The 26,142-nt window shown below is 40.2% G+C and overlaps 1 protein-coding gene and 1 pseudogene across 1 annotated transcript in view; one reads left to right on the forward strand and one right to left on the reverse strand.

The window, feature by feature from the left end:
- The first annotated feature begins 12,517 nt into the window (after window positions 1-12,517).
- On the forward strand, window positions 12,518-13,120 carry LOC133775461 (nascent polypeptide-associated complex subunit alpha-like; annotated as a pseudogene).
- Window positions 13,121-13,232: 112 nt separating this feature from the next.
- ADAM18 (ADAM metallopeptidase domain 18) overlaps window positions 13,233-26,142 on the reverse strand; it is a gene marked incomplete at its 5' end in the record, with an annotated part of 43,039 nt that continues 30,129 nt past the window's right edge. The window contains 5 exons of the mRNA XM_062213796.1: window positions 13,233-13,254; window positions 15,935-16,094; window positions 21,411-21,525; window positions 23,260-23,340; window positions 24,740-24,929. Coding sequence (XP_062069780.1) covers window positions 13,233-13,254; window positions 15,935-16,094; window positions 21,411-21,525; window positions 23,260-23,340; window positions 24,740-24,929 — 568 coding nt within the window. The remainder of the gene's footprint in view (window positions 13,255-15,934; window positions 16,095-21,410; window positions 21,526-23,259; window positions 23,341-24,739; window positions 24,930-26,142) is intronic.

The following is a 26,142-nucleotide window of genomic DNA, read 5'->3' on the forward strand; positions in this document are numbered from 1 at the left end:
TTAATAATATAATGGCAGAGTTGAATAACAGCAACATGCTCAGCCTAATCTATTTATTTCTGGCCCTTTATAGAAAAAAGCTTCCGACTAGTGGTGTAGACCATTTTCCTGTCTTGTAATTGCTGATTTGATTGTATTCAAACCTACCACTAGGTTATTGATTTTTGTATTGTCTCTCTTTCCTATGTTTTTATACTTTCCTGCTTTAGATTTAGTACTAGGAGAATTCCATTTTATCTCTTCCATAGCATATAATCTACATTGTTTCTTTTTTATTTTTAATGGTGACTCCAGGTTTTACAATGTGTGACATTATCATAGTCTATGAAAATAATGCTAGGCCACTCCATCTACAATATAAGACCTTAATGCACCACACTTCTTGTCTTTCACTCTTGCTATTATGCATTTTACATTTGTGTAAAATGTATTTACAGTATCTTTGTTAAGACAATTTTTTAAAGATGTATTTATTTATTTGACAGAGTTACAAAGAGAGAGAGGCAGAGAGAGAGAGAGGTCCTCCATCTGCTGGTTCACTCCTCAAATGGCTGCAATGGCTGGAGCTGAGCCAGTAGCCAGCAGCTTCCTCCAGGTCTCCCATGAGGGTGCAAGGGCCCAAGGACTTGAGCTGTTTTCCACTGCTTTCCCAGGCCATAGCAGAGAGCTGGATTGGAAGTGGAGTAGCGGGGACTTGAACTGGTGCCCAAATGGGATGCCAGCACTGCAGGCATCAACTACCCACTATGCCACAGAGCGGACCCCAAGACAATATCTTCAAACAGAACTAAACAGGATCATTTCTGGTGATCGCATTCCTTTGTGTAGATTCTAGTTTCCATGCTGTATTCTTACTTTCTTCCTAGAAAGTCTTCCTTTCACAATACATAGAATCTGTTTCTGTTGCTTGTGAATTCTGCTTGTTTCCGTTGTTCTGTAAATACATTATTTCACTTTATATTTTAAGATTTCAGTTGAATTTGATATGAAGTTAAGATTGATAATTATTTCTCTTTTCATCAAAACCCCATATTGTTTTTTCCTTCCCTAGCATGAATGCTTAAAACATTTTTTATTTATTTATTTGCAAAGCAGAGAGATACAGAGAGCAAACACAGACACAGAGTGACAGAGTGAGAGCAAGAGCTAGGAGGGGGGGAGCAATCAAACCCAGAGGGAGTGAGACAAAGGCAGGCATGGCCAATTGAACCGGAGAGTGAGAGTGAACGAGAGAGAGAGAGAGAGAGAGAGAGAAACAAGCTTCCATCTGCTGGTTCACTCCCCAGGTGTCTGTAACAGCTGAGACTAGGTTGAGCTAAAACCAGGAGTTGAGGATCAATCTTGGTCTCCCACGTGGGTAGCAGGAATCCAATTCCCCAAGCTATCACGGCTGCCATCACTTTTGTATTAGTGGGAAGCTGGAATCAGGAGTCAGAGCAAGGAATTGAACCCAGGAACCACCAAATAGGATGAGGACTTCTTAATCAACATCCTAATCATGAGGCTAAATGCCTGCGTTTTGATGAATAGTTTCTACAAAAAAAAAATGCTGTCATTCTTACCTTTGTAATTTTGTATGCGATGTGTCTTTTTTATCTTTGGCTATGTTAAACCCGTTTCTGATCATTTGCTTTCAGCTATTTGATTACGATGTGACTTGATGAAAATTTATGTTTTTTTCTTCTTAAGGTTGCTTGAGATTCTTGAATGTGGAATTTACAGTTCAAATACAGGAAAATTTTCAGTCAACACTTCATCAAATATGTTTCCTATATTCCTCCCAGCCCGACTGCTTTAGGGAATCCAGTAACTCATGCATTTCATTGCTTGATATTACTCCACAGGTTAATGACCCTCTGCTCATTTCCTTTTCTCCCTCTATGTTTTGTTTTGGTAATTTTTATTGCTATTATTCAGCTCCTATATATTTTTCCTAGTTTCTAATTTCTTGTTAATCTTCATACACTACCTTATTCTATAATCACTAGAGCTTACATTTGACTCATTTCTTCCAATTATTTCATTAACCTGTTCTTACTTTCTTTAAATTCTTGAACTTATAATATTGATAATACCTATCCTGATATTAGTCTTTGCCAATTCCTTTTGTCACTTTTGAGACAGAGAGAGAGAGAGAGAGAGAGAGAGAGAGAGAGAGAGAGAGAGAAACAAGTTCTCATCTGCTGGCTCACTCCCCAAATGACCACAACAGCCAAGTCTTGGATAGGCTGAAGCCAAGAGCCAAGAGCTTCATACAGGTCTCCCACAAGGGAGGCAGGAATTCAAGTACTTCAGCCATTATTTGCTGTTTACCGGATAAATTAGCTTGAAGACTGGGCAGCCACAACTTGAACAGGTGCACTGATTTGGGATGCCGGTGTCTGGCTTAGCCTGCTGTACCACAATGTTCTCCCTTTTTTGAAGCTTTTTTATTGATTATGTATCTTTTGTGTACGGATCATATTTTTCTGCTTTTTTGGTGAGACATCTAATACTTTATTGGATGCTGATTTTCTATTTCTAAATTTATGTTGTAGAGGGCTGGATATTATTTTATGCCTTTAAGAAAGAGTGTTTTCTTCGTGAAGTCCAATTATTAGTAGCTCACTTTGATTCTTCCAAAATTCACTCTCAGGGTCCTTAGAGTGCATTCAGACCAGCCTTTGTGTTGTGCCTGGTCCTTTAAGGCTCTTCCACGGACTTTTCCCAGGGCCCTCTGCTTAATGGATTCTCTGTCCTCTAGCAGGCGGAAGTGAAAACCATTCCCCGTCCCGCGTGGCATGTGGAAGTTGCTGGGTCTTATGAGAATTCGTTTCTTACTTTTCAGAATGTTGTTCCATGCCTGCACAGATCTGAATGCAGATGATCACCCCAGGGGGTTCCTCTGCACATTTCTGGAGCTCCACTTGTGTGCAATTTTCCCCTCTGGGCTTGCTCTGCACAGACCTGTGCACTCAGCGTCTCTGGCTCTCAGTCCTCATCAACTTCGGCAGAACCGCAGGCGATTTTGACTAACCCTGGATATGCTGCAACTTCCAAGCTGCCTCATGTAATCAAGCTGAGTCCACCACAGACCTACCCTTGCTCATCCCCCCCTGGAGCAGGGGTCGTCTTTGCTGCCAGTTCCTGGCATCGGAACATCATCATTTCCTGTGTCTGGTGTGCTGGTGCCGAGAGAGGAATCCCTGTCATAGCAGTGCTTCGTGGAGCACAGAAGAGATCTGAGTGTTTTATAAAGTGCCGTTCAGCATAATCGAGGTGATTTTATATCTACTAAAGTAGCACCTCCACAACTTTCTAATATTAAACAATTTTATATTTCTGGGTTAAGCAAAATTTCTTCATATGTTTACATTAAGAAACTTAATTTTATTTCCAGTACTTTATTTAAAGTGCTTGTGTCCACATTCATGAATGAAATTAACCTGTAATTTTTTCTTCTTTCCTTATAATTCTTCACTGTTTTTTTAGGATCCTAAAAGTAGCTGGAGTTTTATCTTTCAGCTTCTCTTCACTGAAAATATTGCTATGGGATTAGATTAATTTCCTTCACACTTTATATATGTAAATATGTATATAATCAGTAAATATATATATGTATATATATCAGCGAACTACAGTGGACTGAAGATTTGGGAACATTTTAATTCAATGGTCCAAACTATTTAATTCAGGACAGGTGTTCGGTGTAGTGGCTAAGATGCCAATTGGCACACCCACATCTCATATTGAAGCGCCCGGATACAAATCCCAGCTCTGCTCCTTATTCCCGCTTCTTGCTAATGCAACAGCTTAGAGGTAGCAGGTTGAGTTAAAGCCACCTGTGTTGGGAACCTGGCTTGTGTTCCCTGCTCCTAGCTTCAGCCTAACCAGTCACAGTTCTTGTGGGCATCTGAGGAGTAACCCAGAGGATGGGCAATCTCTGTCTTCCTGTTGGTCTTTCAAAATAAATTAAATATATACGTGAAAATTATTTGTCTATTTTCAGTCAACTGGATGAGTCATATTTTTCCAGGAACTTTCCATTTCATATAACTTTTAAAATTCATGTTCACATTGTTTATTGTGATGTGCTGCCTTAACATTTGTAGCTCATATGATCTGTCCATTCCTAACATAGCTTATTTGTGACTTTCCATTATTTTTTGGATTAATATTATCAGTATGTTATAACCTTTACTAGCCTTCTATTTCTTTAAAAATTTATTTATTTGTTTCAAAATTCAGAAAGAGAGAGAGAGAGAAAGAATTTTCCATCTGTTGTTGGTACATTCCCCAGATGGCCACAATGGACAGCATTGGGACAAGCCAAAGCCAGGTGCTTCTTAGAAATTTCATTTGGATCTCACACATGGGTGTCACAGGTCCAAGCACTTGGGACATCTTGTGCTGCTTTCCCAGGTGCATTAGCAGGGAGCTGGATCAGAAGTGGAGCAGCTGGGACTCAAAACAAGGCGCATAAGGGAAGCCAGTGTCACAGATGTTGGTTTCACCTGCTATGCCACAGAACCAGCTTTACTAGTGTTCTACTTTGATCATCATCCATCTATTTATTTTGTCATGTGAATATATTTCTTATGTAATAAGTAATAAGTAATAAACTTCTATTTCTTATGTAATAAGTAATAACTTATATTTCTTATGTAATAACTTCTATTTCTTATGTAATAAGTAATAAACTTATTTTTTATTTCTATTTTTTTCTCTTTATTTTGGCTCATATCTTTTAAAACTTAAAAAGTTTCAAAGAACCTACACAAGAACTTGTAAGCTAACAGAAGGAGATACATTTTTTGCAAACCATACATCTGATCAAATATTTATTTCTGGATTATATTATGGCCTTTACAACTCAGAAAAAAATGAATAATTTAAATCATAAACAGATGAATGAATTGAATACATTTCTCCACAGAACACATGAAAAAAATAATCAAAGAGCATATGGAAATATGATCACATCATTAGTGATCAAAGAAGTGCAAATCCAAATCATGAAATACACATTCTTGGATGACTATTCTAAGTCAAAACAAGTTTTAGGAAAGATATGGATAAATGGAGCCCTTCCACACTGTGGTGAGAATGGGAAACAGTGCATATAGCATCTAGCTGTACATTAGCACATTAAACACAGAATAAACATATGATCCAGTATTGCTGGGTAATATTCCATTGTGTAGGTAGACCCCATTTTGTAATTTATTCACTAATTGGATAATATTTTGGGGTGTTTTGTGGGTACATATGCATTTATTTCTGTTGGGTCGATACATGGTAGTGGAACTACCATGGGTTGTAAGATTTATATTTAACATTTTTTTTAAAAAAAAGATTTATTCATTTATTTGAAAGTCAGAGTTACACAGAAAGAGAAAGAGAGGCAGAGAGAGAGAGAGAGAGGGAGGGAGGGAGAATGAGAGAGAGAGAGAGAGAGAGAGAGAGAGAGAGGTCTTCTATTCACTGGTTCACTCCCCAGTTGGCCGCAATGGCCAGAGCTGCGCCAATCTGAAGCCAGGAGCCAGGAGATTCCTCCAGGTCTCCCATGCAGGTGCAGGGGCCCGAGAACCTGGACCATCTTCTACTGCTTTCCCAGGCCATAGCAGAGAGCTATGGAAGTGGAGCAGCCGGGACCCAAACCGGCGCCCATATGGGATGCCAGCACTATAGGCAGCAGCTTTACCCGCTATGCCACAGCACCAGCCCTATATTTAATATCTAAGAAACCTCCACACTGTTTTCCCAAGTGGTGGTATAATTTTAGTTTCCTATCAGCAATATGGGATGTCTTCCCTTTCATATACTTGTCAGGGTATTTTGTTATTGGCCTTTTTGAGTGTAGTCTCTCCCATGGTCATTTCCCACCACTAAAATGTATGTGAAGCATCTTCTTACGAAGATATCATCATTCATTCATGTATCCATTACGGATCACACTTTGGTAAAACATGTACTCAAATGTTGCCCATCTTTTAAAACTCAAGCTGTTTCTCATCTTTATCCAAGAGGTAGGAATTCTTTAGGCATGCTCAATTCAAGTCCAATGCCAGATACATGGTATGCAAATATATTCTCCCAGTTTGTGGTTTGTCTTTTGTAGTGCAACAAGTAGCAAATTTTGATAAAGTATAATAATGTGCTTTACCAAAGGCCCAAGATCCTGGAAAACAATAAAGATTAAGAAATCCTGGGGCCCACGCTGTGGCTTAGTTGATAAAGGCGCCCCCCTGCAAAGACCCACATAGAAACCCACAGTTTGAGTCCCAGCAGCTCCTCTTCCGATCCAGCTCTCTGCTGTGGCCTGGGAAAGCAGTGCAGGATGGCCCAAGTTGGGCCCCTGCACCTGCGTGGGAGACCCGGAAGAAGCTCCTGGCTCCTGGCTTCAGATTGGAGCAGCTCCGGCTGTTGCAGCTAATCGGGGAGTGAACCGGCGGATGGAAGACCTCTCTCTCTCTCTCTGCCTCTCCTTTTCTCTCTGTGTAGTTCTTTCAAATAAATAAATAAATCTAAAAAAAAAAAAAAAAGCTTTTGCTGGGCCTGCATTACGGAGTAGCTGGCTAAGCTGCTGTCTGCGAAGCCAGCTTGCACAATGGCTCCTGTTTGTGTTGTGGTACAGCAGGTTAAGCTGCTGCCTGTGTCACTGGCATCCCATAATGGACTGCCAGTTCAAGTCCTGGACACTCGGTTTGTGATCCAGCTCCCTGCTATGTGCCTGGGAAGGCAGTAGAAGATGGTCCAAGTACTCGGGCCCTGCACCCATGTAACTCTGCCTTTCAAATAAATAAATAAATCATTAGAAAGCTATTAACATAAAGCAGTAGGGACTATTCTGAATTCCCGCGGGGCGTCCAGTACTGACATTTGGGCCCTTGCCTTGGCACCTGGCACCCAGCTCAGAGACACAGAAGAGGGTTCCGTCAGGTCTGCTCCTCTGACCTTGTGTATGGGGCGCTGCTGGCACCAAGCTCCAAGAAGTGGAAGGGAACTTTCCTGGGTTGCTCAGAGGGCGTTGAACCTTATTCTGGGGCTTGTGTCCAGAACTCCAGCAGGGCTGTGGGGTTCTCCAGTAGTCACGGCTGCCCGTGGTTGTGGTCTTCACGTTTTCCATTTACCTTGATCTGCTGAGATGGAGTCCCTCGGATGGCAGCCAGTGCAGGTGTTGTTGTGTGCTTTGTTTTTGTCTCTCTGCTGGCTTTTGCAGTCTCTGTGCTGTTGGCAGTTCCTGTCACTTCCTTTTTTCTCAGTCTCCTGCAGCTCTGGCCATTTCTTTGTCATTCTGGAACTTTCCTTGGGCTGGGGTGATTGCAGGTCCTCTCTGTTCAGCCATTTTGATTACTCCCTGCCTGGGACACTTTTTTTTTTAAGGCTGCATTTCAAAAAACATTTTGAACATATTTCTATAGTGGCACCAGTATTGTAGTGCAACACATAGAACACGAGTCCCAGCTGTTCTGCCTCTGACCCAGCTCCCTGCTCATAAACCTGGGAAGGTAGCAGAAAATGGCCCAAATGCTTAGGTCCCTGCCACCCACATGAGAAATATATATATATATATATATTTCTAAATATATATATATACAAATATATATATTTCTGTCACTCTTTCAACTAAATAAATAAATCTTTAAAAATATTCCCACTATATTCATATATTACTTGATAAGGGAGATTAGTGAAAAAGCAAATGTCAAACCATTTGTTCTAATTCAGAAGAAACATCTCTTGACAAAGTAAGCCTGAGCCAAACATAAGTCCAGGAAGGGGTTTTACTGACACAGTGCGGCTGCAGGTGTTCGCCCCAGTCTGTGAGGCACTGCCATCTCCAGGAGTGGTGTTTCAGAACCTGCCATCACCAGAGTATGTGCACTGCAGCCCCTGTGTGCACCGACTTCCTGGTTGCACAGCTACTTGTCTTCCCAACCCTCATCACTCTATAAACATCCAAGCCCTGACACACACACATGCCACAGAACCATACTCAATCCCAGGAAGGGCCTCCTCTGTCCAGAGATACGGGGGGGGTGGGGGGGGGCTTCTCAGCCATGAATGATGGACGTGTGGGCTGGAGGTCTTTGACCCATCAAGGCTACTTTTTTCCCCTCTCAGTCCCAGGAGACACACACCTTCTTGTTCAAGGTCAGCTAAGTGAGGAGTGCCTGTTCCAGGTCTACACTGAGTCCTCCAGCCATGTAGCCCAGCAAGCACCCTCTCTAGCTCTTGGGTCCTGAGACTGGACTCTAACAAACTCCTCCGCAGCCTGACTTGAGTTTGTAGAACATGAAGGGTGAAACTGGTGTGACCTTATGGTACAGGAAAAGTAGACCAACTTCCTAGCAGTGTTAGCCATTTGCCCTGGGCCATGGACGTCGGTGGGCCCAGACTTAAGAGGGTCAGGAGAGGATGCAATGTTGCATGGCAGACTGGCTGGGACAACACCTTTGCTGTTGGGAGTAGAATGGCAGCAGTTGCAACCACTGGGCTCTGGGCTCCTTCCTGGCTGAAGGAGGTTGAGGGGAACCATAGGGTGGTCTGGAAAGGAGGTTCCAGCTACACTGTCCAAGCTGGGTCCTAGCTCTGTAGATTCCATTCACCAGACACTCAACAGGGGGCCCACCATTGCCACTGCACTTGGAGAAATACATGGGAGCCCAAGCTTTGGCAAACATAGGCTTTATTTTGTAGAAATTTGTCATTTAAAATGCATTTGGGGTAACAGAAGGGCTATAAAACACACTTTCTCCTTGATTAGTTTTTTGTAGTTCTTAGCAATATCAGTATTCCACATCATAGCTTACTGGGACAATGGATGAATTACTACAGTGAAGGAAAACAGAAAAAAAATAGAAATTTACAGTGTGTTCAGTGGCAGCCAGCTCCCAGTATAATCCTTATCTAATGATGCATTTCTTTTATAAATTTCAAATCAAATTATACCCAGACACCAAAAGATAACTATTAGAGATAAGTTTGACTCTTGGAAAATTATCTATGAATTCCAGATCATAAGGCTAAATATAAAATTATGCACTTTATTACATTAGTATTGACTTAAAATGCCAGTACCAGACAGAAAAACTACAACTATCAAGTGACTGTAAGAACAGTCCAAATCTATTCATTTCATCAGTCTTGTACAATTTTGTTTCTTAAAATAACCTAAGACTAAATAACAGATTAGACACAAATTTTTCCCATCAATATGGAGTTCACACATGTGAAGACAATAGCAATCATATGGAAAGGGTTCTCACTATGACTAACGTTCAGGTTGATGATTTGCTTAATATCACTTTGCCATTATTATTATATCTTAAAATGTCTATTCATCGTTATTTATTTGAAATAAAGGGTGACACACACAGAGCGAAAGCCAGAGTGAGAGAGAGGAGAGTCTTCCACCAGGGACACCGGACAGGACTGGTGTCTTGAGACTCAGAGCCAGCTGGGCTAGTAAAACCTAACACTGGGCGGATCCGACGTCTCCCTTCCCAGGCCAGTCCCAGGGAACAGGCTGTGGACATGCCACCCGGCCAGGCAGACATTTCAGCCAGCATTATTGTGGCTCCTGGCAGCAACTCTGTCTCAGCAAAATACCTAGCAGTGCGAGCTTTAGTTCCACTCCTGCACGGGACTGGACTGAGTAGGCTTTGTGTGTGCTCTAGCATATGGCACGCATGGCCATAGAACCCAAGTCTGAGCCTTGCTCAACATCTACGGGAGGCTTGTAGGGCGAGGCTACCGCTTTCTGGACGCCTCCCCTCAGGAGCACATCAGCTGCAGATTTAGTGCAACCTGAGCTCAACCTACCACTGAGGTAGTGCCAGTGCATTGGCAGAGGACTTGTGGCAAACCTTGATTTAGGGTGCCACCTAGCGCTGAAGCAGCAGAAGTACCCGCAGACTCGAAATAAGTGAACTGCTTACAATTTCTGGAAGGACACTCAGAAACAAAAACAGACAGCGAAAAGGAAATAATCCTTCAGTGCACAGGCAGTGTTCTATCCCAGTGTCAAGAATTCTAAGGTAACCATGGACTCACTCAATGGGCAAAGTACCAGAGCAACACCTTCCGTCTGAGTTTGTCAAGTGCTCAGATGAAGAATTCAGAGTATCTGTTTTAGGAAACTTAATGGACTTCAAGAGAACAGAGAAAAACAACTTAATGGTTTCATATTAACTTAAAATTAAAAAAAAAAAAACCAGAAAGTCTTCAAAATGAAAATCACGGTAAACAAAATTCATCGAAAAGAGATCGAACAGAAAAAAATCTGCTTGCATGAAGATAGGCTATTTGAAAATAGGAGAAAAAAAGAAAAAAAAAACAATCAGGAGAAACCCTTGGTGCAGCATTAAAAGAGCAAATACCTGGGTAAATGGAGCAAAGAGGGGCTTGAGAAGTTAGTATCAGAAAACTTCTGAAACGTGGAGAGATGTACATGTCAGAGGTTACCAGATTCGATTCTACTGAGTCTGCCCAAGGACATAGTACAATCAATAAATCCTCAAGAGGAAATCAATGAACAATACAGAAAGAGGGCCAAATTCGCCTGACCGCAGACTGCTCAGGAGAAATTTTCTAGGCCAGGAAGAAGTAGAACAAGACTCCCACAGTACTAAAGGGAAAAAGCTGCCAGCCAAAACCGTGCCCAGCAAAGCTATCCTTTAGATAGAAGGGAGGGATAAAGACTTCCCCAGAGAGAAGCTGAGAGAACTTATCACTACTAGACTTGTTTCACAAAGATTCCTGAAGGGAGCTCTTCAGACTGAAAGAAGACTTTGATAAGTAAGAGGAAAATACAAGAAAGAGTAGCTACACATACAAATTCAGAAGGCTCTGATGACAATTAATGACAATGTATACAATAATGTTAAAAGCCAGAATATAAAGATGCGAAATCGGTTACCAAAAATTGAGAATGTTGGGAGGAATGGAGTTCAAGAACAGAGTTCTTTTCATTCATACTTCTTATTTCTTCATTTGCTGTCTTTACAATCAATGTCAAGCTGTTATCATTTCAAAATAGCTTGTTATAACCAAACTTTATGTTTTTTTTTTTTTTTGTAAGCCTCGGGGTAGCCACAAAGAAAAAATGTATTAGTAGATTTACTAAAGATAATAAAGGAATCAAAACACACTACTACAGAAAACCACTTTACAACAAAGGAAGATAATACAAAAGAGAGTAAGAGAGGAACTACAATAAAACTAGAAAACAAGTATCAAAATGACAATAGAAAGAACTTACTTGTTAATAATTACCTTAAATGTGAGTGATGTAAATACAATTAAGAAAAACACAGGCTGACAGAATTGATTAAAAATTAAAAACAACAACAACAACAACTACAGGCTGCTTAAAGGCCATAGTTGTGACACAGTGGGTTAAGCTACCACTTGCTCTGGCAGCATCTGGGAGTGTTGGCTTGAGTTCTGGCTGTTCCATTTCTGTTCTAGCTCCCTGTCTAGTCCTAGCTTCCTACTATTTCTTATTTTTGCTCATTTATGCATTGATTGTGCAGTAGTAAGTTGTCTGATTTCCATATATGTATGTAGTTGTAGCTGGGAAAGCAGTGGATGATAGCCCAGGTACTTTGGAACCTGCCACCCACATGGGAGATCTTGACTGAGTTCTAGGTTCCTGGCTTCAGCCTGGCCCAGCCTGGGCCATTGGGGAAATAAACCAGTGGATGGAAGATCTTTCTGTCTCTCCCACTCCCTCTCTCTCACTTTGTCTTTTAAATAAATGCATAAATAAATATTTCCTTAAAAAAAAAGAAACTCTCTTCTTTAAGAACACACTCATATTGAAAGTGAAAGGATGGATACTAAGATAATCCATACAAATGGACCATAAATAGAGTGACAGCAAGCCATGCTCATGTCAGATACAATAGATTTTGTGTCTAAAGCAGTAAAAATGAGACAAGATCATTATATAATGATAAGGGGTCCATTTCACCAACAGGAAGCAATACTTGTAAAAAATATCAGCCCAACATCAGTACACTCAGATACATAAACTAAGTATTAACAAGCCTATAGAAAGAGGTAGATTCAAATTTAAAAAAGTAGGGGGATTTCATACCCTACTTTCAGAAACTGACAAATGATCCAAACAGAAAATCAACAAAGGGACACCAAGTGCAAGTTGCAAAATTGGCCTTAACAGACACCGATAGAACGTCCCATCCAATGGCTGCTGAATGCTTTCCAACAGCACATTTAGCTTTCTTTATGACAGAGCACATGGACGATCCCAAAATATATCCTGACAAGTTGTAAGAAGTAGAAATCTATGAGTATCTTTGTTGGGCCACAATGCAATAAAACTATAAATCAACAAGAAGAATTTCAGACACTACACAAACGCATGTAACTTGCTACTTAATCATTGGAGAAAAAATGAAATTAAGAAGAAAATGTAGCATTTCTTGAAAGAAATGGAAATGGAAACACAACATACCAAAGTCTGTGGGAAGCTCTTTCTCCCGCCATCTTGGTTCCATGTTCCCCACACATGGTGCCTGGGAAAGCCACGGAAACTGTCCCCGGTAGGGAGCAGGAGTTGCCGTAGCCTAGGTTGAGACAGGGTCTGGGACAGAATCTGACAATGAGGAACCAGTGCCAGAGCTTGAGGAACAATTTCCCGCACAGGCAACCCCAAACAGGCTCAGGAGGCTGCAGCAGCTGAAGTCAGCGAAGAACCAGTCAGTAAAGCAAAGCAGGGTCGGAGTGAAAAGAAGGCACGGAAGGCTATTTCCACGTTGGGTCTTTGACAGGTCACAGGAGTTACTAGAGACAGTATCTGGAAATCTAACAATTTTCTCTTTGCCATCACAAAACCAGACGTCTCCAACAGCCCAGTCACAGATCTCTACACAGCTTTTGGGCAAACCAAGATTGAGGAATTTTCTCAACAAGCACAGCTAGCAGCAGCTGAAGAAGCCACAGTTCACGAGAAAGCTGCAGCAACCATTCAGGAAAACAGACTCTAACAGTGCAAGAGCACAGCGAAGAGGAAGAGGCTGAGGAAACAGTCGTGGAAGTGGAGAAGGATCTGGTAATGTCACAAGCAGAGGTGTCGAGAGCAAAGGCAGTCCGAGCAGAAACGCCGTTGTAGATGCTAGTATGGAATTAATCACGTGACCATCTGAAAATCCAGGATCTTTTTTGATGTGTCAATGGAGTAAGTGCTTGATTTGAAATGTGAATGATTTCTATCATTAATAAAGTTATGACTTATCGTTGGTTAAACTAAAAAAAAAAAAACACAGGAAACAGCAAAAGCTGCACTAACAGGAGGAGTTTATGGCAATTAATGCTTACAATAAAAAAGAGAGAGGTATCAAACAACCTATTACTGTACACTAAGAATTTTTAAAAAAGAACAAATCAAACTCAAGATTATTAGAAAGAGATAATATAATTCAGAGTATAAGCAAATGGAATCAAGAAACCATTAAAAAAAAAACAATGAAATGAAGAACTGCTTCTTTGAAAATATAAACCAAATGGACATTTAGCTAGACTATGATAAAAAGAATAAAATACATAAAATCAGGTATAAAAATAGAGAATTGAAACCTGCAACACAAGGATACAAATGATTAGATATTATTATGAGTAATTATTTGGCAATGAATTTGATAACCATAGAAAAATGGACAAATCCCTGGGCACATGTATCTTAATAAAATTGAATCACAATAAAATAGCATACCAATACAGTAAAAAATATGAGTTCCCAAAGCTTACCCCTAAGGGTAAAGCAAAAACTTGCCATAGGACTCCAAATTCCATTAAGCTGGGTGGTACTAATGCCATCTTACTTGTGGTCATTTTAAGTGTGTAACTTATCATATAGATAGGAATAAATGTCAAAGAGATCACATAAATAAGACCAAGTGTCTGGTAATAACAACAGATAGAATTCAAAAGGAGAGAATGATCCAACATGGGAAGCAGGCCACACAGCAGACTCAGAATGACAAACACCCTAAACAGCACTCTAACCTCAGAATCAGCCCTGATTGCATTTTGATCAGACTGAAAAGCCCATGAGAGCATTTTAGGCATGGAAAGCCAAGACACTGTGGCAAAAAATTATCTATATGAAGGATCTCTGTGAGTGAGTTCCTAGTGGAAAGAACGGGCCATCAAAGAAGAAGGTACCTTTCTCTGAAGGGAGGAGAGAACTTCCACTTTGCTTATGGCTCTTTCTAAATACTGATGGAGTTTGTGGACTCAAAAAGCTTCCATAGCCTTGGCAGCTCAGGACAAGAGCTTCAGGTGATCACTGACGCCATAAATAAGGGTGTCAGTTGTTAAATCAACAACAGGAGTCACTGCACCTGCTCTGCATGTAGAACCTCTGTCCTTAATGTGTTGTACTGTGAGAATTAACTGTAAAACTTGTTTTCAAACAGTACTTTATACTTTGTGTATTTGTGTGTATACAAACTGTTGAACTCTTAGTATAGAATTGATCTTCTGTATATAAAGATACTTAAAAATGAATCTTAGTGAAGAATGGGATGGGAGAGGGAGTAGGAGGTGGGATGGGAGTGGGGGTGGGAGGGCAGGTAATGGGGGGAAGAACCACTATATTCCTAAAGCTGTAACTGTGAACTTTGTATTTATTAAATAAAAACTTTCAAAAAAAATGAGTAGTGCGTTACTTGTAGAATAAACAAAAATGAAGGACCTAAGTGCGTATGTCTCAGATCTACTGGGAAAAGTTCTGAGGACATCCCCTGAGGCAGAGGCGTTAGGGAATCTGGATTGTGGAACACATACATCACCCACATCCTCTCAGCAGTGTCTTGTGTCAGACGTCTCTGTGGATTCTTTTTTTCGTTCTCTCTGTAAAGAATCATGGTAGCCCAGTTAGGTCATTTTTTCTTTCAGTGAATATGACCCATCTCTACCGACTAATACATGTGTATAATATATGCACAACTCGAGATTCTCCAAGAAAAGGATGGGTAGAGCACTTTGCAGCTGAAACCATTTGTCACTGCTCTGGTTTGAATGTCTTCCTGCAACAACATGTTGAAAGGTGATCCCCATTGTGAGGTGCTAAGGAGTGGGGCCAGTGAGAGGTTTCAGAGGCCCAGCCCTCATGAGTGGAATAATTCCTTCATGATCTCCAGAGTGGATCTGTTGGGAAATCCAGTTTGGCTCTGGCCCTTGAATGAGCTCCTCTCCTGATATGTGCTGCCTGGGACTTTGTAGGCCCCACAGGCAAGAAGGACCACACGTGCTGAAGACCCTTTTCCTCCCAGCTTCTAAAACCATGAGCTCAATGAACCTTAATTCAATTTGTGTTGGCCTTAAATTACCCAGGCCAACATAAACAAATTACCCAGCTGTAAAAACACAAAATCTCACATGTGATGCTGCATGTAGGGTCTCCTGACTTCAGTGATTTAAATGGTCATACAAAGCGAAGAAGCATAGATATAAGAATAGCAAGCACAGATTTATAATAAATTTATAAGAAATAGTGTATAATTTTAAAGGAATTTGGAAGAGAAGTGTTTTATAGTATTTGAGAGAAAGAATTATAGAAATGAAACAGAAGTAGCAGCAAAACCTGTATATTAGAAACAGTTTTCCCTGAAGAAAATCAACTCCAATATATGACTTAGACCCCAGTGGAAGAGCACACAGATACAGCACGTGTCTTTTTCTTTGACTTTTTAGGTCCCCAGTAGTGTGTGAACACTCATCAAGGAAAGTTCTAGAATAGAAGCTTTTTATTGCCCCAACATGCTAACAGCAAACGATTGAAACTGAAATTGTAAGAACAACATTTATATTACAGCAGCACACATTTATGAACAAATGTCATTCTATAGCATAAGTGTGAACATACGACACTTGACCAGTGAGAGTGAAATGTAACTCAATACATTGACTAAGTTGTATTTACCCTTCACGTTCTCTGTTCTCTTTGTTGCATGATTTTTTCACTTCATTTCTCCTAATGATCGCAATAGTGAAAATCATGAAAAATGGCAGAAAAATGTAGAAACTCAGAATCAGCCAGTTGTTCTGATGTGTATTGTAGTCTTTTTTAACAAAAAATACATCTGGAAATGAAACAGCAGGAACTCAGTATATATTTAAATCAAGTTATATTTTTCTTATTTTAATCATATGTACTTATATATGTGTGAAAATTTAAAGGCTGGCTCAGTGTTTTGATGAAATAATGTGCTTTTATTTGATAAGAACAATTATCAAGATATCTACCTTCTTAAATTTTCAAATATACAATACAGTATTAGTGACTTTAGCTGCAGTATTATACATCACACCTCTATTCTTGACTGATGCTTTATGCCTATGCACTAGTAACTCAAGTCCCCTCCCTAAGCACTGACAGCCATCATTCTACTCTGATTTCACGAATTTACCTATTTTAAGCATCTCACATAAGTGCAATCATGCAGCCATTTATTTTCTGTAACAGGTCTATTTCACTCAGCACAAGTGGCCTCATAATTCAATACAATGTTGCATGTGGCAGAATTTCCTTCTCTGTGAAGGTTGAACAGGATTTCATTGTATGCATATAGCACATTTTATTCATACACTCATTGTCAGTGGACATTTAGGCATTTTCCACATCCTGGTAATTGTGAATAGAGCTACAGTGAACACAGGGGTGCTAATCTACCTTCAAGATTTTGTTTCAATTTCTTTCAATATGTATCCAGAAGAGGGATTGATGCACTCCATTATGGTGTATACAATGGAATATTTTCCAGCTATACAAAGGATGAGATTCTATCGGTTACATAAAAATTTTTAGCAACTAAAGGACATCATGTTGAGTGAAGTAAGCCTAAGAAAGACAAATGCTGCATATTCTCCCTTAGATATGGAAGCAAAAAGTTTTTAAAAATAAAAAACAGACAACAAAAAAAAAGCAAAGAAATATCTTTGTGCATCAGTATTTTTACAAAAACAGTGTTTTGCCAAACTTTGTTTTAAGTCCATCAAACAAATTGTTAGGAATGAGCTACTACTGTAGTTTTAATAATATGTGACCATTTTAAAATCTGTATGAGTGAAATTGGATATCTAGTCTCAGTTTTTGAGGAAAGTCTACATTTTATCCCATAGCATCCATACTATTTCTAGCCACAGGGTGCACAGGGTTCAATTTCATCCTATCATTGCCAATATATCTGATCCTGATTTTTCATAACAGCTATCCTGAAAGATACATGATCACATCTCACTGTGGTTTGGATTGTTATCTCCCTGATAATTAGTGATTTTAAGTATTTTTTCATTTACCTGTTGGCTATTTGTATGTTTCCTAAGATTCTTAGCCTATTTTAAAAAAGCAGGTTATAAAGGATCTTAATTTTTCATTAAGTTGTCTTTTGCATTTTAGTGGTTAATGCCGTATCAGAAATACGGTTTGTACAACCTTTCTTTCATTGCACAGGTTGCCTTGTACTCTGTAGAATATTTCCTGTGTAGTGCAGAAGGTTTTAGTTCTATGTCACCCCATTTATTTAGTTATTTATTTTGCTTCCTGTGCTTTTGGTGTCGTATCTGTGAGATCGTTGCATGATCAATATCGTGAGGCTTCCTCTGTGCTCTTCTGGGAGTCTCAGAGACTCAGGTCTCAGATTTAAGGCTTTTGTCCACTCTGAGTTGAGCTGTGTATGTGGCATAAGATAAAGGACCAACTAATTCTTCTGCAAAGACTTCCTCAGCCAAGCTAAAGTTGAGAGAATTTATCACCACTAAATCTGTCTTACAAAATGCTAGGAAGAGTTTTTCAAATTGAAATGAAAGGATGCTAAATTGCAATATGATAGCATAAGAAACTGGTTGATACAGGTAAATCTACAAACAAAACTAGAATATTTTTACTGTTGGCCTGGTGATGAGTAAATAACTTATACCTCTAGTACAAATGCTAAAACAGGAAGATATTAATAATAACCATAGCCAAAATATGTTAAGAGATACATAACATGAAGCGACATAAAATGCAACAGTAACATAGTGTGTGAGGAGTGTAAACATGTTGTTTTGTGTGCAACTGAGCTTGAATTGTTGTCAGTTTAACATATATGCTTACTACTTCATTGGGGATGGATTTTATTTTATTTGTTATAAAACATGCGAGTGCAATCTGTCAGTATTCAGCAGCCACAGGTCCTACACCTGCTGGAGCTGGGCTCCATCACAAGCCAGGAGCAAGGAGCGTCTTCCAGGTCTCCCATGCAGGTGCAGAGGCCCAAGGACTTGAGCCATCTTCCACTGCTTTCCCAGGCCATAGAGAGCAGGATCGGAATTGGAGCAGCCGGGACTCAAACAGGCACCCATATGGCATGCTGACACTGCAGGCCACTAAGCCACAGAGCCAGCCCCCTTCATCTGGAATTAAAGCAGCTTCTCAAGTTTCCTGTTGCGGAGTTAGCATTTTACAAACATATATATGTGTGTGTGTGTGTGTGTATACATATATACACACACATATATAAAACATTTAATTTCTAATCCATGTATTCCCATATACAATTAACACCTATAACTAATTTTAAGCTTAATACACAAAATATTGCTATTATCATTATTTTAAACAAATTATTTTTGTTACATCAATTAATAAAAAATACAAGCTTTATTTCCCCTTAATTTGTTCGTTCTTGGATATTCTGTTCTTGATAATTTCTTGTATTATTTTCCTTATCATATTAATCACAGCCATTTTAAAATTTCAGTTTGAAAATCCGTGTCTCTGCCACAGGAGTCTGGTATTGAGGCTGCAGGGTTGTTGCTGTGGTTGTTTTGCCTTTATGTACATTGTAACTACTTGCTGGAACCCAGAACCACTATAATGGTTTAAGGAACCTCATACTGGCTTCTGTTGGGGCTCTCTGGACTTAAGCTACAGCATGCTGCGATACTGGCTATTCACCCAAATAAATAATTTGTTGGCAGTGGTTTCTCTGAACCCTCAATGGGGCTAATGTTGATTTTCAGTTATTCTGGCTTTTTTGTTTTCTTTCCTGATTGGGAATGATGACTTCTAACACTTCATTTTAGACCAGATTCTTCCTTTTTAAAAACACACATCAGAATTTCTTTCTGTCCCAAGGAGTCAACAGTTTCAACTGCACTGTGCTTGAAATAAGTCACATTTATGCTTTGTAAGCTCAGATTTGCTTTTGAACCCCTACAGTGAACTTTCCATTTCAGTTAGTGTACTTCTGAGTGGTGATTTGCTGACTTCTAGGGATAGTCTCCTCTTGTTCATACGTTTCTTTCTCCTGAGTTATACAAGTTATTTATATGTTCCTTTAAACGTTTGAGTGTATTTAAGATAGTGATTTAAATTTTATGCCTGGTAAGTCTGATTTTGGGGGCTTCCTCCAGCATGATTTTTGTCAATTATTTTATTCCTCTGAACAGGCCGTGCTCTCCCATTTCTTTTTTTTTTTTTCTTTCTTTTTTTTTTTTTTTTCTTTTTGACAGGCAGAGTGGATAGTGAGAGAGAGAGAGACAGAGAGAAAGGTCTTCCTTTGCCGTTGGTTCACCCTCCAATGGCTGCCGCGGCCGGCGCACCACGCTGATCCAAAGCCAGGAGCCAGGTGCTTCTCCTGGTCTCCCATGGGGTGCAGGGCCCAAGGAATTGGGCCATCCTCCACTGCACTCCCGGGCCACAGCAGAGAGCTGGCCTGGAAGAGGGGCAACTGAGACAGAATCCGGCGCCCCGACCGGGACTGGAACCTGGTGTGCCGGCGCCGCTAAGCGGAAGATTAGCCTGTTGAGCCACGGCGCCGTGAATGTTCGTTCACGAGGTAACTGGGCACGTGACTACTGTAGCAGTGGGACTCTGGAGATCTCACTCAGGGCTTAGTGCTTTTCTGATGGCTGAGAACTTCAGGCGTCTCCTCGTTTGGTGGCTTTCCAAATTCTTTAGGTGAGATGGTATTCCTTAACTCTGCGGTCACTAGATTGATTTCCTTAGATTTTGTTCCAGTAATATTTTGACAATGACGAAACAGGGTCTAATTACTAATAAAAATATAATTTATGTTATTAAATTATAATAATGTATTAAAAATAAAAGTTAATAATAATACACACCCAAAGGGGACAAAAAGAAGTTAATACTAATGAAACACCTCTCCTCTTTACTGTAAAATGAGTCTGTGTTGGAGCATCAACACAGTCAGACTTTTATCGAAACTAGGAATTAACATCTAGGGTTAATAGTTTTCTTAGACATCTTAGCATGAGTCTTGTCCTAGTCATTTATGTGTTTTAAAAAATATCTTATATGCGTAAAGGACTTTTCAATGTCCGAATGACCCGAAGACACTTCCTGCTAAATTCCTAGGTGTCTCCGGTCAGCCCCTCATCCTGGGCGGGCCTGTTGTCACAGCCTTCATGGAGTACTGGTCCTCCACGGGCTCCTGAAGGCACTGCAGCCAGTGCAGCAAGTGTGCCCCACCAACCCTGAATCCCTCTGCGTCACCATGACCTCATCCTAATGTTACTGATTACATCTGCAGTGACTTTATCTCCTAAGAAGATCATTTCTTTTAGATATTGGAGTTTATAGCTCTAACATACCTTTTTGGGAGACACAATTCAATGCCTACCTCTTTATGTTGTTCATAATCATTCTTGATATATTAAATGCACTTGATCATTAGGCCTTACTCATTGGTATTCATAAATAAGAACACCATCTAGGAACTTATGCACCTTTCCTTTCACTGCGACTTCAGGCACCTGTAGTTAAGGCAGTTGCTTTCCATGTAGCCTATCTTCATTGAGACTCACATGAACACCCCCCCCCCCCCCGGTGTTGCTGCGAGGATGGACCTTCTGAACTGTGGTATCCCTGGGTAGCATGTTTGTAGAGGGAGTGAATGGTTCAGTCTAGGAGTAGCAGATGATGTTTCATTCATTTGCTGGAGCAAATGAAAGTCTAAATAGGTCCTCTGTCACTTAAACTGTGATTGATTTACTGAGATTTTTAGATGAATGTGTACATTTATATTTTGCCACATGGTTTTTCAAAGTTTATTCAGAGTGAACACTGTATCCTACAGTTGCTTTTTAAGTAATCTACAAAGTCGTTACTAATATAGAATGCAAACTACTTCTGTGGCTTTTATTCTTCTCTACATTATTTTCTTAAACGTATATAATGACTTCTATTGAAACTAAGGAAAATTATTCTTAACTCATTTAACTCAGCTGATTAGGGTTGATTACAACTATTTGGGGGCAATAAAAGCATCAGTCAAAACAACTTAGGGATTACTCAGCAGATCATAGAACTGGCTCAGAGGTATATTTCCTTAATTAGTTCCTTATAAAGCCACATTCGATTTCAATTTAAAAGTTTAGTTTCTTCTCACCAGATCTCTCAGCACTGCCATCATCAATACTGCCCCCTGGTGAACCAATCTGGAACTCACAGTCTGGAGGCCTGTAGCCAGGAAAGCACTGACAATTTCCAAAATTATTACAAATCTGAAAAAGAAATATATAAAATTACTTTGAATCAGAAAGTCTTTACATCTGATGACAACTGCTGACTTCTACAGAACAGCTTTTTTTCTTAAGTTTGCTATGAATATATATGTGAGGAAATAGACTGGAAAGAGAAGTGGAAATTTTACATATGAAATAGCCAAATGGCAAAATCAGTACCTACAAAAAAGTATATTTCTAGCCACTTAATTAGATCTTCTTAATAAGTAATTTTTTCTCTTCACTCAGGTTTTTAAAAACAAGACTCTATAAAGTTATGCTCTTCTCATTCACAGAGGTGAGTTTATTTTTTCCACAGATATTAACTCATTTATCTTGGTGTATTCTTTGGGACAGGTGTGTTTGGCCCAGGGATTAGGGTGCCCCTTGGGAAGCTCATTTCCTGTATCAGACTGCAAAGGTTCAAGTTCCAGTTTTGCTCTAGATCCCAGCTTCCTGCTAGCACACATCCTTTTTTTTTTTTTTTTTTTTTTTTTTGACAGGCAGAGTGGACAGTGAGAGAGAGACAGAGAGAAAGGTCTTCCTTTGCCGTTGGTTCACCCTCCAATGGCCGCCGCGGTAGCGCGCTGCGGCCGGCGCACCATGCTGATCCGATGGCAGGAGCCAGGTGCTTATCTTGGTCTCCCATGGGGTGCAGGGCCCAAGGACTTGGGCCATCCTCCACTGCACTCCCTGGCCACAGCAGAGAGCTGGCCTGGAAGAGGGGCAACCGGGACAGGATCGGTGCCCCGACCGGGACTAGAACCCGGTGTGCCGGCGCCGCAAGGCGGAGGATTAGCCTAGTGAGCCGCGGCGCCGGCCTAGCACACATCCTTGTGAGGCAGATGATGCCTCGTAGTTTGGTTCCCCACCACCCACGTGGAAGGCCCACAGTGGTCCCCTGCTGTCAGCTTTAGGCTGGTCCATTCCTGGCTGTTGTGGGGCCACAGTGAACAGTGGATGGGAGATTCTCTCTGTCTTTCACTATCTGTCTCTGCCTTCTAAGCAAGCAACAACAAAAATTCATGTATACTCTGCAACATATAGACATAAGTTTATTTATTAAATATATTAGAGAGACAAATATGTTCATGACAGAAGGCAAACAGGTGGTTGCTTGTGTTTAAAAGAATAAATGCTTTTAATGTAAACATATTACTTGAACTCAGAAATTGGGAGAACCTAACAATAAATGAGATGTACATCTTGTTCAATTAACTTAGTGGTGTTAGAATTAGCTTCGCTGATTTTCTTTTTATAACTGAGCTAGGCATCAGTGACATGATTTGAAAAGTAACAGACATTCAGTATCTCCAATAGGACTCATGCTTACTTTGAATTAGTCATAACAATAACATGAAATTTAGAACCACAAAAAGAAAGTTTCTGGGGCCAGTGCTGTGGCATAGCACGTAAAGCCGACTCCTGCAGTGCCAGCATCTTATATGGGTGCTGGTTCTAGTCCCAGCTGCTCCACTTCTGGTCTAGCTCTCTGCTATGGCCTGGGAAAGCAGTAGAAGATGGCCCAAGTCCTTGGGCCCCTGTACCCATGTGGGAGACCCGGAAGAAGCTCCTGGCTTCTGGCATTGGATTGGCGCAGCTCCAACCATTGTGGCCATCTGGAGAGTGAACCAGCGGATGGAAGACCTCTCTCTCTCTCTCTGCCTTTGCTTTTCTCTCTCTGTAATTCTGACTTTCAAGTTAATAAATAAGTCTTTTTAAAAAGTTTCTTACCCCATTCCCTTTGCATTTTGTAGTGGCATTACAGGTATTTTCTGTTAACTGAACTTTCCTGCAGGTTTGCTTTACACAATACTGAAATAAACAAGACATTTCATAATTAATCACAGATTTTATAAAATTAAAAAACCATAATGATTTTATGTATACATAAGAGAAGCTCAGGATGAAGAATTTATTAATATTTCCCTGATTCAGTTATAAATATCTTGAAATTCTGATTTTAAAAAGTCAAAAAAAAGTTTGAGGAAGTTTTCCTGGCTTGGCTTATGTCATAATTACATGCGGCCTTGGTATCAATGTTTGCAACCGAGATTTGGTTAGAATCTCCATCAGAAGAAGCTGTGGTATCATTTTTTTTTTAGATTTTTTTAAAAATTTATTTGAAAGGCAGAGTTACAGAGAAAGAGCAAAGGACAGAGTGAGAGAGACATATGAAAAGTCTACAAAACCACTAATTATCAGAAAATGCAAATGAAAACCACAAAAAGACATCATCTTTCACCTGTTAGAAGAGCTATCAAAAAAGTAATGGTAGTAAGTGTTGAATTGGATATAGAGAAAAGAGAACCCTTTTACCCTGTTGGTGGAAATGTAAATTGGTATAGCCACTCTGAGTTAACAGTATGTAAGTTCCTCATAAACTAAAAATCAAACTTGAGCATGCACTTAACCAAGCTTTCCCTGTAGATTTTTGTTCTCTCAACCTTCTCACATGTATATCTGAATCACATACATTAAGCAGATAATTTAGGACATATAAAAATGTCAATTATAGTTTTTGTGATGCAAAGAAAATTGAAAACTCACCATGGGAAGTTTATGATGTAAAGTGACTGGGACTTTAAAAATAAATAAATAAATAATTAAATCACCTTACAGTTAATGGAACTCCATGCTTAAAACACATATGCGGGGTCAGCGCTGTGGCATAGCAGGTAAAGCCTGCAGTGCCAGCATCCCATCTGGGTACCAGTTCAAGACCCGGCTGCTCCACTTCCAATCCAGCTCTCTGCTATGGCCTGGGAAAGCAGTAGAAGATGGCCCAAGTGCTTGGGCCCCTGCACCAGGAGACCCAGAAGAAGCTCCTGGCTCCTGGCTTTGGATCAGTGTAGCTCCAGACCTGTGGCCAGTTGGGGAGTGAACCAACGGATGGAAGACCTCTCTCTCTCTCTCTCTCTCTGCCTCTCTTCTCTCTGTGTAACTCTGACTTTCAAATAAATAAATAAATATTTTTTTTTAAAAAAGCACATATGTCCTTTTTCCATGTGAAGACTCATAACCAGTTAATCCAAAAACTATTGCTATTAAATAACTGAAACTTAATCATATTTTCAACATTAATTATATGGGAAATAAATGCCAGCACCAGGTTCAAAGTCATTCAGCATAACCATAATAGTCATCATGAAATACAGGATCAAATAATTCACAGATTCAGTTCCGCTAAATATCAGCGACCACGTTTTGTTACCATCTGCGGACCACATGCTGTGCCATCAGCCACATATGCGTAATCTCTCCCATCTGGTCTCAAGGATGACCCAGTGGTCATGGAAACACACACATGGTCACGAACATGTGAAGAAGTTGCAGCTGGAACATCGCCTTCCTCGGCATTTTTACTTGGAACAGCACAAACTAATTTTCCACACAGAACATCCCTAGAAATGGGAAGCAGAAAATTCCTTACATTTTGTCTTAAAAAGATACCAGTTTCCAATGAAGCAGCCTAAGGTTAGTAACACAGATACTGTTTTACTGATGGTACAAAGCCATCAAAAATGTGAAAATAAGAGCATCAGCTTGTGGTGCACCCCAGCTTTGTGGACCTACGTGGCAGAGTTGGATGCATGCACCAAAATCATACTGAATTTCCTATCACAGTTCAGCTTTGTTCTGCAGCCTCCAGTTTTCTTAGCGAGCTCATCATATTTTAACCTACTCTATAGGAAAATTCCTCGTTTGCACGTTCAATGTTTATGGAGACTGGCTAACTGTATTTATTCTTTCTGCCTCTTTTGGTCATGTGTACGTTTCTGAAGGGTCTCTAGGCAGTCCCTTTCTCAACCACGCAGGCTTTTCATTTCTATTCCAAACTTCTTCCGCCATAGTGATATTTTCAGAATATCTAAGCTTGTCTCTCGAGAATTTAGGAACTCTGCTAAAAACAAACCAAGGGTAATCCACAGATACTTTAATTTGCTATTTATAATATATCATGGGCTAGAATACTGACTTCTCTAAGAGGCTTCCAGTATCTGTAGGCCATCTCCAAGGAAATACTCTCCACTCTTCTTTTCTTCTGTTTACTTGAAGAGCAGAGTGATGGGGGGAGGGGAGTGAGAGAGAGAGAGAGACAGAGAGAGAGAGAGAGAGAGAGAGAGAGAGAAGCCTCCATCCTTTGGAGAGAGAGAGAGAGAGAGAGAGAGAGAGAGAGAGAGAAGCCTCCATCCTTTGGTTAATTCCCCAAAGGGCCGTGGCCAGGGCTGTTTCAGGCCAAAGCTAGGAGTCCCAGTCTCCCACATGGGTGGCAGAAACCCAAGCACTCAGGCCATCATGTGCTGCTTTCTCAGGTGCATTAGCAAGCACTGAGCTGGATCAGAAGCTGAGCAGCCAGGACTTGAACCAGCACTCATATGCCTGGGATACCAACATCTCAGTGGCAGCTTAATCTGCTACATGACAATGTCAGCCTCTCTGTGTCACTTCTTGATTTTGGAATAATTTAAATCTGTCTACAAAATACCACCCTTAATGAAAATAATCATTTTTGCCTATTGATATGTACCTAATGAGCAAGCTATTATTTTAACAAAAGTCTCCTTTTTAGGATATTCTTTTGTCCTAAGTGATCATTTTGGGCTCTTTTTATGT

This window comes from Lepus europaeus, chromosome 16 (genome assembly GCF_033115175.1).
Source record: "Lepus europaeus isolate LE1 chromosome 16, mLepTim1.pri, whole genome shotgun sequence".
NCBI classification, from domain to species: Eukaryota; Metazoa; Chordata; class Mammalia; order Lagomorpha; family Leporidae; genus Lepus; species Lepus europaeus.